The sequence below is a fragment of the Chrysemys picta genome, chromosome 14, assembly GCF_011386835.1.
Source record: "Chrysemys picta bellii isolate R12L10 chromosome 14, ASM1138683v2, whole genome shotgun sequence".
NCBI classification, from domain to species: Eukaryota; Metazoa; Chordata; order Testudines; family Emydidae; genus Chrysemys; species Chrysemys picta.
Window position 1 is genome coordinate 18,045,076 of NC_088804.1, and position 14,206 is coordinate 18,059,281.

Consider the following 14,206-nt stretch of genomic DNA (forward strand, 5'->3'; position numbering starts at 1 on the left):
AGAAAGGGCCTTCCATGGATGTTTATTGCCCTCTCTTAGCAAAGATTCACTTTCAGGTATTCCACTCTCTCATTCAAATCATGTGTTATTACCCCATGTATAAACCACACAGCCATCATTAGTGTCACAGCAGAGAAAAACAGTTAAGGCAGAAAATTTAAAAGACCAGGGAAAGTCAGCTGTCTCCGAGCTGTGACAAAGAGCCATTTAACAAACCTTTTTTCAAGTTCCTCTATCATGTCTCCTTTTCCTCTCAAAGAAAAGGGAGCATGAGGCATATACGCCATGTGCTCTCAGTGAAGATATCATTATTTTATTAGTAATTGTCCACTTAGCAGTTTCTCATCTTTGTATTTTAGGCTCAAATATTCTTCAGTGATGCTTTTTTGTACTTGAGTAACAGCCTAGTCTCTGGCATTAGAGTCATATTAAGCAACTATATTAATAATGGTATCCATGATCGGATAGCAATACTAGAGCTAATATTACTAACCTAATTCATAATCCTGACATCATTACAAGAGATGTTTGTGGTAAGAGTTTCCTAAGTGCTCCACAGCCAATTACAGGTGTCTTGCCCTTCTCCCCCATCATCCAGACTCTCACCAAATCCGGTCTTCCTCCTCCAAGCATCTCTGAAGGTGTCTCCATCCTGACTGCTTAAATCTTTGTCAAAATTTGGGCCATCTCTACTGATCTACTGAGTCTTCTCTCGCCTCTGCAAATGTTATCACCAGTCTATACAAGATGCCACTGCTGCAACTAATTTCCTCTAATGAATACAACACTAAGAACTTCTAGTAGTTTCCCAATATGAATTTATAGTAGTCCCCTAAGATTACACTGTATTGTTGAGCTAGTCACTCACATATTCAAACCCCTTCATTGATTTTCTCTTTCCTTCCCCATCAAATTCAGGCTTCAAACCCTCCTGAACTGCCTAACCCTACTCTCCTTTGTTCATCTTTGGTCATTAAGGTGATGGTCAGAAAAACAATCTAAAATGCACTTCCTTACTTAACAGATCTTCTCCCTGTGTGTAGTGAGCACAGCTAAAACACACTGCTAAGGAAACACTGTCCACTTAGATTAATGCAGCTGTCCTGGCTCAGGTGCAAAACTACCTATGAATGCACCATACTAACAAAAAGTATGTCACAATTAAGAATGAATATGTATGTGTGTATGTAACTTGTTAGGTCAACCCAGCCATGTCATGCAGGGATATGAGAAATCCACATCCTGAGCGACGTAGGTAAACCTATCAAACCCATGGTGTAGACAGTTCTAGGTTTATGGTAGAACCCCTCCTGTCACAGTAGTGCATGTCTACATTGAAGCACTACTATAGCGGTTTAAGTGTAGACAGCCTTAGCTACAGCCCTTCAGGATGATCTGGAAGACCTAAAGGTGTCGCTCACATGCAAGCAATGTTTTATCCAGAGAATCCATTTAAAATGTAAAGAAGTGCAAAACACCACACACTTACTTTGGCATGACAAACATCTGTATCACAAATATACAGAGCAACACAATACTGGCACAGGCAAAGTAACTCCTCAGTCTGGGGATGGGGATGGTGCGATACTGAAACAAAGATTGTAATAATTTAATAAGGATAATTCTAGAGTTAGTTTTTGTAATCTACCACTTGTATTTTTTAATTCTACCACAAAGTATCTTTGCACTATACTATTAAGCCAAGAATGTGAAGAGAAAGCCAGCCAACCAACCAGAGAAAATGTACATTTAGGCATCGTTGAAGAAAAATATTCCAGTCCAAAAGAATCAGTTTCTAACCAGCTGGGACACCTAACGAGGTGCAGTAACTGCACAACAGATTATTACACAACATGTAAGTCAGCACAGCTTCCAAACTAACTCTTCCTATAAGGGTTTATTATACGACTATTTATATTATCATAGTGATTGGGGGCCGCATCCTGTGTGAGTAGATTAATACACACACAGTGAAATCTGTTTTAAACTACCACACGAGACACCAGAAGAAAAAGTTTTAGCAGAAGTTCATTTAACTGAACGCTACCCAAAACTGAACTGAAACCTTGACGACACTGATGCAGCCTCAAACTCTTTATGAAAGTTTTAGTATATATACACACACATGTAATATATACATATTCCTCATTAATGTGTCCATATGCATAAATCACTCTGGGTTTAACGAGGGATCTCCTCAGACTGGAATGGTTCAGTGAAGGCTCTTCTTTTTGGGGAGGACGGGGATGGGTTGTGGGTCCTACTGAGTTCTGGAAAGGGCGAGCAATAGAATGGTGAAACACTGTATACATAAGGAGATTTGAAATTCAATCCTGCCTCCATTTAAGCCATGACTCAGGATGTTTTAGTATCAAGGATAACGTTACCATTCATATAGGGTATGTACTGTACCTACCAAATATCATACGGCTATATAAAGAAATGATCATGGAAAGCAGAGTCCTATTTGCTACAATGTATGTAAAGAGACATTTTAAATACCTCTTACTGCTTTTTTATAATAAAGATGTTGAGAATAATGCTGGACCCACTGCCAAAACGTCCATTGACTTTAAAGGGCCAAGGTTTAACCCTAGATTATTAACTGGTCCATATTATTAACATTACCAAGAAGCAGGGAATAAGCCAAGTGAACCAAGAGATCTGCATTACATCACATCACCTAAGACGCATTTGGAGCTGCAGTCACCACAGGAATCCCAATATAGGAACAAACTTTCAGTTTCAATTGTCCTTTCATGTTTCTATGAAGGTACGTCTACACTGCAGCTGGGGGCGAGCCTCCCAGTCCCAGCAGCCAGAGATGAGTGTGATAAAAATAGCTATGTGGACATGACAGCTCAGGCTAGCTACTCAAGTTCAGACCCAGAGCTTGGGCTTGGACATGGGCAGCTAGCCCAAGCCATCACCTGTGCTACAATGTCCATCCTGCTATTTTTAGCACGCTCAAGCAGAGCTAATGCATGTCTGTCTACCCCAACTGGAAAGCATGCTCCCAGCTCCCATGTAGACCTAGTCCTTTAACTGTAACTTAGGATAACAAAAAAGATTCATCTCTTACTAACCTCTTTTTCCAATCCTGATTCTACAAAAAACAGTGAGCATCCACAGAAGTCATCTGAGTTACTACACCCTGGTCTGCATTAAAATAGAAATAGGTTTTACAAAATGTATGCAATAAACTAATATAACAGAATGCAAAAATCATATGTTTCAGGTTGGATTCCATGGTTCACATAGCTAGTGGCTTGTTTATCACGGCATAATGTTTTTCTGCACTCTAAGAGCCTTTACATTTCAGCTATTGGTGGGTTTGCACCAGTTTAGTCATCCCTTTGGTAGTATAGTCATCAATACAAAAGGAATCCAGTCTGAAACCTTCTTGGTTGGGTTAGAGATGTTAGAGATGGATTAGAGATACTAGGTCACCCATGCCTTCACCCTGCAAATACCTGCCATCTATTGGGGATGGTTTGAGTACAATTATATCAGCCTTGCCATAACCCAGTAGAAGGGATGGATGGCTCCCTCCCAATTGAAATGATTCTATGTTTGTATAGATCATAGGAATTTCTATGCTAGAATTCATTTTAAAAAGATATAAAATACAGCCTTCATCCAACAGATATACTGTGCCAACTGCTGTGCCTGCTATTAGCACTGATACTCCATGTACCCTCTGTGAACCAGCCATGGGAGTCATATCTGTAGTGCTCCCAGCAGTTACCCAATGCTCCTGACCTCTGTCGACATGTATGCCCCAGCTGCCTCACCTTTTGACCTTCCCACATTTCCTGTGACCTGGATTCAGCCCACTACTGTGTAATGTGCTGGGAGATGCCTAGAATACTGAATGTGCTGGGACAGTTGAAATGTAGCATTGAACATCTGTATTGGACATTATCTGTTTTCAGTTACAATTTCTTGTTTTCTCACAAATGAACATTTTTCTGTAACCTGACTGAGAATTTCACAGTGGAACTACACCTCTACCCCGATATAATGCTGTCCTCGGGAGCCAAAAAAATCTTACGTGTTATAGGTGAAACCGCATTATATCGAACTTGCTTTGATCCACCAGACCGCACAGCCCCGGCCCCCCCCCCCAGAGCACTGCTTTACCGCGTTATATCCGAATTCGTGTTATATTGGGTCGCGTTATATTGCAGTAGAGGTGTATATTATTAAGCTGTACTTTAACGCAAAAGAATTCCCACTGTACTCAAGTTAAAAACAAGCAAAATGGCACACAAGCAAGCAAACAAATTTTTCAAAGGTGATGTTTACTTTAAAATTGAGAATGCAGGTTCGCTCTGGAGAAAAGCAGAGCTGCTTTTAAAATCTAGAAAAACAATTACAAAAATTACATACTTAGTCGAACTGAGACCCTCAATGGTCGACATCATTTCATCATAAGTATCTTCTTCCATCCTTCCCTTCTGGGATGTATTTCTAAATATATAGAGAAAGACACAAAAGCTATTAAGCATCAAATCAATTTCTGGCTTATGAATGTGATGCATCTCTACTCAGACTTCCAAAATGTGCTGTAGAATATATGCACAGTGTAGATGTCACATACTGCTATGGTTATTCATCATTGTCACTTAATTACAAATATCCTCAAAAATATATCAAACCAACAACATGATCTCCAAAATAAATCCAAGAAACTATTTAAACAAATATAAATCATTCCATACTTTATTACACACTGAAGCCAAACTCAGGTCTTATCAAAGCAAAAATACAATTACCTTATGTCCATTTTCTGAAAAATTTCAAACAAAACTTTAAAAAAAAACTATTGGGAACATTCTCAATTACTGCTAATATGAAAATCAAAAAGGAATGGCACACAAAAGTATAAATTTCTCTAAAGTTACCCTCCCTCCATACACAAACAGCATCTCACTTACTTTCCTATAAAAAGAAGGATATGGAGTCAGTGAGGAAATATGGGGCGTCCAGAGTGACAGAACAAGTACAGAAGTATAAGGAGAAAGGAGGAACTCACTTATAGTTTACAAGTGAAGAGGGACATAACTGTTCTTGTCTAGATCCATGCAGACTAACACAGAGAGAGACACATTTAATGTAATACAACAGCTCCAGCAGATTAATTAACAACAATCAAATTAATCATTCAAGACAAATTATTTTGAAGGCAGTCTTTTGTCAAGATGAAAAATCTCTTCCTAGAGAAGTTTTCATGAGAAGTCTTTGAAAGACCAAATTTGGTGTGTCTGGTTATTCGTGAGAGACATTAGCTGCAATATCCATAATTCAGAAAGAGTCGGCTCTAACTTAATAAAGCATAAGCGCAGCTAAGAAGCATCTTGTGATTAAATGCAATATTTAAAAACTGGACTTTACAAATTGTTCTACTGAAGACGAATATGAGACCTGTATATGCAACCATGAGATATTTTAAATGTCTCAGACACCAGTTCATCTTGGAATGATGTACCCTGCAGGCTGGAGAACAATACAATAACCAGGGCCGGCCGGCTCCAGGCACCAGCTAAGGAAGCAGGTGCTTGGGGCGGCCAACGCATAGGGACGGCACTCCATCCGGTATTGGAGTGGTCTGTCCGGGTCTTTGGCGGGAATTCGGCGACGGGTCCCTCATTCCCTCTCTTCCTCGAGCTGCCAAAGAGGAGGAGAAGGAGTGAAGGTGCCGCCAAAGAGGAGGAGAAGGAGTGAAGGAGCTGCCGCTGAAGAAGCGGCACGATTGAGCTGCCGCTGAAGTGCCACCGTTCATCTTTTTTTTGGCCACTTTGGGGTGGCAGAAAGCTAGAGCCGGCCCTGACAATAACTTCATCGAACAGAGTATGTATAAAGAAATGGCCAAAGCTTGCTATTGTGAATGAGAATGAAAAGGGGGTGTAGAATAACTACCAGGAAAAATTCTGTCACTGATAATTTGTGGGATGGCTATGTCACACCAGAACACAACTAGGGCAACCAGTAGGGAACAAGTAAACCTTGCAGAGCTCAAAATTAGTTTTAAGATTTGCAGGCTCATAGAACCACTGTATTTGACTTCATTAAAAACATCTAATTTACTACCGAAATCATTCTTCAACCAAGATCCAATATTCTTCTTGCTAAACAGAAACAGGTGCAGTGTATCTGAAATTGATCTAGAGTGAAAGTTCTCTGGGGCAGGTACTGTTTTATTACTTCTTTGTACAGTGCCTACCACAATAGGTCTTCCTGCCAATCTAGGGTTTTTTGGTTTAATAAAGTCACATCATTACAGTATGTCAAATTGTAATGGGACCACACGGAACAAAACAACGGTGCTGGACTTACCTATCTGAAGTCTTTTGACGACCTGTAGAATTCAAAGGTATCTCCTAAACAAAAGGATTTGTGAGTGAGTTATACATTTTATAAACTAGAAAAAATATTTTACATGGCTGGTAAGAGAAAGCTACTTAAGACACAGTGATACAGCACAAGTGGGAGGAACTCAACTGACAACTCATACTGCAGCTCTTTGTTCCCCAGTAGGCAAGCAGACACAGAGGAGCTGCAGAGGTGTTGTGTAGAGCATTACATGGTATTTGATTAGCATATAAGTTTGGGTTAGCTGAGAGAAAGATGCATCTCTTTCATTTACTTTTCACCGCCAGAAGATCTAAGATTCAAACACCATATCATAACTTGGTGTTATGTAAGCAGTGAGGGGAAACGGAGGATGCTGCAGGGTTAGAGATGCTATCCGTCAGAGGAGACATTACAGTGAGATCTCTTTTGGATCTAGTGGGTCCTGGGGTGAAAGTTAAGATCCAAAAAGGACAGAGAATAACTGTGATGCACTGGAGACAACATCACCTCTCTCAGTAAGATGAGCTTAATAGCTGATTTATTTACTTACAGTCACTGCACTACCCTGGCCCAGATTCAGCAAAGCACTTAATTAAAATAAAGCTGAACATCAATAGAATTTACATTTGTGCTAAAGTTAGGCATGGGCTTAATTACTTTGCAGAATCAGAGCCTAAACTGCTACCTTTAAAATCCTCTCTGAAATTCCAGGAGTATGAAAAGGAGAAGAATAAATCCTGTTTTATTCTTCACGGTAGCACTGTCAAGCTAATTAAGGTTCCCATTGAGAAAAGCAGTTGTGGCCCCCTCCAGACTGGGGCTACGTTTTAAATTGATCCAGAAACTGAAGCTGGTGCAGGATACAGCAATCCTCTTGTTATGCGATTAACCTTTCCATTCATCCTATGCTCTGTTATCTGCACTGGCCTGTTCATGTCTGGACTGATTCTATGGTCTGGTTATATGATCACTGGTGTGTGTGTGTTGCCTTCCTGCTTCCTACTCCCTGTTTTATTTTCTGGTGCTCTCTCGGTGTTTCTGTTCCTGCTTAAAGCTCTGTGTGTGTGCACAGCACTGGGTGTCACTCTCACACACACACACACACACACACACACACACACACACACACACACACACACACACACACCCATGCAGGAATAAAAAATAAAGTGCCAATCCAACCATTACCTTTCTTTGTCTCCCACTTGGAGCTGAAGATTCACTGCTGACACTTTCTCTGTGGTTCAGGTGGGCAAAGGGCCTGGCTGCTCCCCAGGACTCCAAATAACGTGTCATACGGACAGAGGCTCGCATCTTCAGCCCATCGTTCACTCGTGTTTTAGGGAGATGATTATTCAACGTACGCTGTTTAGACTAAAAGTAAGAGAGACACATTTACGTATAAAAAAAAAAAGTACACTGCACTCTGAAGCTCTGTTGGATTTGTACCTCAGAGCCACACAACTATGTAGGACCTTGGTCTCCAGGGATATGGTACTACATATATCAGCCAGAGTGCCATCCTTGATTCCCCATCCCCTGTCTTGTTCGACTCTAGTTTAAGCAAAGCATAAACTGAATTGCCTGAGGTTCCCTGCTTGGAAAACTGCTCTGATTCAACCTTCTGGCTTTCTGGACCACGTGTAGCATCATCAGAGATCGCAGAGTCTTGCAGACAGATGAAGGGATTTCCTCACTGTCAGAGGAAAGTCAAGGCAGGACGAGACCATAAGCATGAAGTCTTGGGTACATGACGCAGAGGGATCCACACAATGGTTGGGAGGAAGCTTGACAGAGTTCAACAAAGCTCATCCCTGGATTGCAACGGAGATTATGTCCTTCTGCCATGGATGAGTAGCAAAGGAAAATATAAGCCTCGTAATGCCCCTTCATGTGACCAAAAGCAGCTGACACATTAGGGATAACTGGGGTAATAAAAGCATCAGATCTTAGATAGTGCACTGATGAATAATCATATCCTCGCATTTTAGGCATCTCCAGGAGCGCCACAGCCATTTTAATGGAGATATATCAAATCACGCTGATGAGTATACACACAGCATAGTGTGCCAGTAAAAATCTAATCACAGAATAGTGTAAAGCACTCAATCACCTGCATGTCTTCGTAGTACCCAGTCTGTAATTTAAAACAGCTAAAGAAGACAAGTTGATTTGTTTGCTGCAAATTCTTTTTCTTTACAATCTTTGGATACTTGGATTTAAAGGAAATTACGTGGCCTCATAGTTCCTAATTACAGGGAGATAAAAATTTGCATACTGCTTCAAGCTATTATTAATCAATGAGATTGTACAGGAATCACTTGATGATTGCCCTGTTCTGTTCATTTGCTTTGAAGCATCTGGCATTGGCTGCTGTCAGAAGACAGAATACTAGACTAGATGGACCTTTGGTCTGACTCAATGTGGCCATTCTTATGTTCTTAGGGGTTCTTGTGATTATTTTGAAGTTGTAAAAATAGGTAACGCCCAAACAACTTCACCTCCCCATAAAACTGGGTGGGAGGGGAATATTACATTCCCTTAGAAATGTTATGTACCTTTTAAAAAAATAGCACATCCGACAACTGTGTTGTATTTGTATACAACGTGTGTAGGGAGGCGTATCTAGGTATGGTAAAAAGTACTAAACACCAAACATGCAAGAGAAAAAGTAGGTTGTTACTTAGAAATTCTATGAAACGTTGAATAACTCTCAGTTGTTCGCTGAACATACACTGATATTTTGTTCTCCGTAAAAAAGCATGATTGTGGTCAGAAACGTGATCCGTGAAAAAGGCACCTTTCTTACCCAATAGAGCAGTGATCCAGCTTTGTATAGTCACAGTCCTTCCTATCTGCTTGCCTTACTGACCAAGACAAAATTCTGCTCTCAGTTATACGTGTACCACCTTCATAGAAATCAAAGGCACTTACACAAGCAGAACTAAGGATATAATTTAGAGCTATGGAAGAGGGAATTCAATTCTATTCTGGCTGAGGTATTAACTGTAAATTAAATTTTAACTGCAGAATCTTTACTACTGATGACGCATAAGGAGAAAGGACCCAGCTTGGTTTTAGATCTCAAGTGGAGTTTTCAGGACTAGCAGTTTAGGGAAAAAAACCCAAAAATATACTTTCACTTGGGGCTTGTCTACACTGCAAAGTTGTCAACAAATCTTTCACGGGTACTTAAAAAAGCCCCCCTGTGAAAGACAAAAGTTTTGCCAACGCAAGTGGCAGTGTGAACGCGGCTTTGTCGGCAGAAGCGCTCTCCTGCTGACAAAGCTAACGCCACTCATGGGTCTGAAAGTATTTTGTCAGCCTTCACAAGCCAAGCTCTGGATGTGACATAGCAGAGCCCAGCCTCAGATAGTATTTCAGGAGTGCCCCAGAGTCTCTTCTTTTGATTCTTTATTTGCTTTTCATTATAAAACTCTCAAAACTGTTAAACACCCAAGTGGCTTATTTTGCTTGTTTACAGGTAGCCTGAGAAGAGCGTGATCTATAGGGAGGAGAATTAGAGGCATCCCTTTGTCTCATTTGTAACGCTAGCACTTCATCCTGAAATAGAGTGTATTGGGGTAATAATGAAAGATAGCAAATAGCGTGAACAATTGAGGAAGGGCTGATGGTGATGAAGCCCCAGCTTGGCCTTAATTCAGAGATTAATCACACTAGAGAACCCTTATAGATGTGGATGTATTTTCCACTTCTGACACACAAGAGGAGGATTGAGGAAGGCTTTAAGGAATACAGAGGATCTCTGTTGGGCAGACAGTCTCAGTAGTTAACAAGTATTCATGTGCGACCGTCACCCTCGAACATCCATTTCTGGGGACAGCAGTAATAAATGAATGTTTAACATTTGGCTACTGAGGTATCTATGGTGAAGCTACTTGTATATCCTACACTGAACGCTATTTACAACAAGCTTTCCTTCAGAGAGAGTGGGCAGATCAATTTCATAATTATTGGCTTTAGGAGCTTTAGACATTTTTGAGATGGACTTTACCGCAGAGTTTTTCCTTTGAAATTCAGGATTATTATATAGTTCAGCTTTATGCAAAGCCTTTCTCCATGAACTGCTTTGCATGACACACACATCAAATAATAGATAAGCATGCATTTTTGTCCCTCTCTAGTGGCTGGACCATGTAAGACGTCTGTAAGTCTGCTATTGCCTTCAAGCTAATGGACCTTTAACTCAGATAGTACAGCCACATGCTTTCAGATCCAGAGATCCTGCATTCAAACCACACAGATAACCCATATACTCTCTCTCTCTCTCTCTCTCTCTCTCTCTCTCACACACACACACACACACACACACACACACACACACACACACACACATTATATTCCTGAACTAAAACACACACGCATATATATATTTTAAATGTAGACACATACCCTTGGGTCAATCACCAAGTAGGTTTTGATGTTCATTGCTTCAAGGTATGGGTCTCTCAGGTGTCCATTCCCTTCTTCCACTTCGTAAGCTTTGCCTAGGTGATTTAGCGTTGCTTCAGTGATGTGTACACGACTAGAGTGGGGAAAAGGAACAAAAGGCCTAAACATTTATGGAAAGGTCAGTTTAAGCAACTCATTTACATTTCAATGGCCCCCGTTGACATTTCTGTGCTTTTCAACAGCTTTGGCAGACGACTCCAGGATCCTGCCAGCAGTTCAAACAGCATTGCTTATTTGTGATCCTTCACAGTACATTATACAATACAACTTTATTTGTGTTGCGTCTTTCATACCATGCATATCCCAAAACACTTCCTAGTACTAAGTAATACATGAAAGTAAATAGCAGAGGGATAGAGAAATTAAGAGGTGCAGGCAAGGGTAGAAGAAATATCGTCAATGAAGATTTGGTGACTGACAAGGCAAAGAGACAGAGGAAGGTTGTTCCAGATGACAGGAGCTTCAGAGAATGCTCTCTCTCTCTCTCTCACCCTCCCCCCCCCCCCACACACACAAGTTAAATTGTGTGGAGGGATGAGTCCTGTGCTAGACAGGCAGAGGGAATATCAGCAAAGTGGGCTGGAGCAAATCCATGGAAGGTTTAACAACAAGGAGGGCAAGTCTGAGCATGTATATTTTTCTGGAGAGAGCAATCAGAAGCCCAGCAGCAACAGTGCAGGTCTCTGAACAGGATCTGCTAATACTCCCATGCATTCATTCTGATCACATGAGCCTTGTCTTGAATATTTTGTTGCACTAGGTAATCACAAGGAATCAGGTGTTTGTGCAACCCCTTTCTATAGAATTGCTCAATAAAAGACATTCTGAATAATTAAATGTGTTAATATAATAAAATAACAATAACGATCCTTTCACTTACATGCGTCTCTGTAGCTATAGATTTACTCTATTTTATAGATGGAGTAATTTAGGCAGAGAGAGGTTAAATAATCTGCCCAAGGTCACACACTCACTCAACTACAGAGGTGGGAAGAGAACCCAGTCACTGACTTTAAAATGGAATTTGTGAGAGGGTTTGGATGGCTCACCTGATTACAGCAAGAAATAGATTAATGGCAGGTCCCCACTCCCTTTCCCTGCACATGTGCTCAATGGAAGGGTCGGAGACTGCTGACCAATCAGATTTCCCAGGAGGAAAGGTAGCTCTTTGGGAGTCAATAGGTGCCTTGGAGCAGGGAGGGCTGAGCCCCCGTCCTGACTGCACTTAGCCCCACAGCAACTGGAGATGTTTCTGTTTTGTTTACTGGCAACTGGCCTATGAGTCTATTTTGTTGCAATTCTTACCCCAGCTTTAACCAGCCTAAGAGGACTTTCTTGAAATTTTGAAAATTGAAATTTTATAAGATGCGACTGGACAAAAATAATAATGATTTAGGGCAACTGTAAAATGCTAGGTGACACCCCAAAATTAACCAGGGCTTATTTAGAGACAGTCTCTCATTCAGCTAATTCTTTAGGGATTTCCAATATACTAGAACCATTCAAATGCAACCTCTGTTAGACAGTATCTTGATTCAAGAGTTTACTCAGCTGCATATTATGATTAACAGCAAAAGATGCTTTTTTTAAGCCTACACAATAAATGCAGCACACTTCGGACCTTGATGCAAGCATGTCTTCTCTCCTTCACTTAAACTCCCATTGTAGAGTAAAGGTCAGTACCATAAAGGATATATTGTTTATAAGATTACAATCATCAGGTCACAACAAGAGCTGGTCATAAAAAAAGTTTTTCTAAATATTTAGAAACAAGAAAGGAAATATTTTGACAATTTCTGAAATGATTAAAGGAGCTTTATTTGCTCATGGACATTACTTGCGCCTCACTGAAAAAAGGGACAGGTATAGAATGCCAACTGCTGCTTCAATGCCATTTTTGGTCATTTCTAGAAGAGGGTAAATATACTGTCCCCTCCTCACTCAGCCTTGAAGGCAGAGGCTACTCGCAGTAAGGTTTGCAGGGCTGGGCATAAACTAGTAAATGTTGCTTAAGTCAGCCTGTTCTTCAGATGAACAAAAAAAGCTATTAAGTGAAATTACAAGAAGAGGGACATTTCAAAGGTCACATGCAGAAATGGCCATCAGTAACCAGCTCAGCGACACCAAATGCTTTTAAAAAATTATTCAGAAGCTCAGAAAAGAAGTGAGGTCACGTTACTATGGTACAAATAACTCTGCTCTAGGTCAGAGGCTCAGCCATTTTTCTATGGAAAGATATTTGGGTGCACATAAATAAAATTTCACCAGTATACTAAAAACCAGTAAACTAAAAACTGAATACACCTGCAGATTATTTGCAATGTCTATTACACTGTAGTGAGAAAAAAATCAGAAGGCAAAACAAAAAAGAAACACCACACCTTATAGTAAAATGAGCAAACATGGTCAGTTTTGCATATAATTCTGTTATAGTGTGGGGTTTTCCACCGTGCTCAGTGTCTGCCTAACTGCTCCCAATGAAATAAAACTTCCATTGACTGCAGTGACAGCAACCTTAGCCAACACTGTGTGCTTATGGGAATCTCACCCACGCTGTATTTTCTTCACAGGAGCTGTGTAACAAGCAGCCTCCCTGTGAGGCCACACCATAACCCCTGTGACACAAAATGTCCCCTTCAGCCAAGCAGTGTAAATTTTGAACCCGATGACGACCTAGTGCTAGGCAGTGTAGAAAGTGCAGTATTACACGGTGCTATTTCAGCACAAGCAGGCCAACCTAAACCAGTCATAATATTAAACAGAGAGTTAAGCATAAGCATGTAGAAGGGAACAGAGCCATCAAAGCTTTATAATGTGGTTATGGTCCTAAAACTGACTGTGAAAATGCACCTTCTGATTCCCTCACTGTATTCAGAGTCATGCTAGCTTGCATCACAGGCAAAAAAACAAAAACAAAAAAAACACTTTACAATTCTGTACTCCTGTTAGCATTGCAGAGTCAACCCAGCACACGAGCAGTGTGCTCGATTCTTCTGTGGCTGGCAAGTCACCACCACAACTGGTAACCGATCTGTAGTCACTCAGGCAGGTGGTAACAAGGAACCACCCCTCAAGACCGAGCTGAGCTTTAAGGGTTTAAATGGCAATCGTAGATTTATATAATTGCCACTCCACAAAACATTGTTAGATTTGCACAGGCTATGAAAGCCCCCAGAAAATTACAGAATCATTTGGGGTGGAAGAGGGAACAGATAGAATCAACTTCCTTGGTCCTGTACAGGCTGGGGGAAAAAACAAGTTTCTTCGCTAAATCCTGTCCACAGAGCTCTCTCTTTCTCTCTCTCTGAAAGCAACATCTATAAAATATCATGGTGTGAGATAGCGCTGTAAATTACAAAACTAAAATCCCATGAGG

The 14,206-nt window shown here is 40.7% G+C and overlaps 2 protein-coding genes across 3 annotated transcripts in view; one reads left to right on the forward strand and one right to left on the reverse strand.

The window, feature by feature from the left end:
- Positions 1-14,206, forward strand: part of BRD7 (bromodomain containing 7) — an 81,808-nt gene that overhangs the window by 55,063 nt on the left and 12,539 nt on the right. The gene's annotated exons all lie outside the window — the stretch shown is intronic.
- The window catches only part of ADCY7 (adenylate cyclase 7), a 117,232-nt gene that overhangs the window by 20,373 nt on the left and 82,653 nt on the right, over positions 1-14,206 (reverse strand). Inside the window, exons 10-15 of the mRNA XM_008166957.4 lie at positions 10,771-10,903; positions 7,546-7,731; positions 6,340-6,383; positions 4,393-4,473; positions 3,087-3,159; positions 1,490-1,587 (exon numbers count right to left, since the gene is read on the reverse strand). Coding sequence (XP_008165179.3) covers positions 1,490-1,587; positions 3,087-3,159; positions 4,393-4,473; positions 6,340-6,383; positions 7,546-7,731; positions 10,771-10,903 — 615 coding nt within the window. The remainder of the gene's footprint in view (positions 1-1,489; positions 1,588-3,086; positions 3,160-4,392; positions 4,474-6,339; positions 6,384-7,545; positions 7,732-10,770; positions 10,904-14,206) is intronic.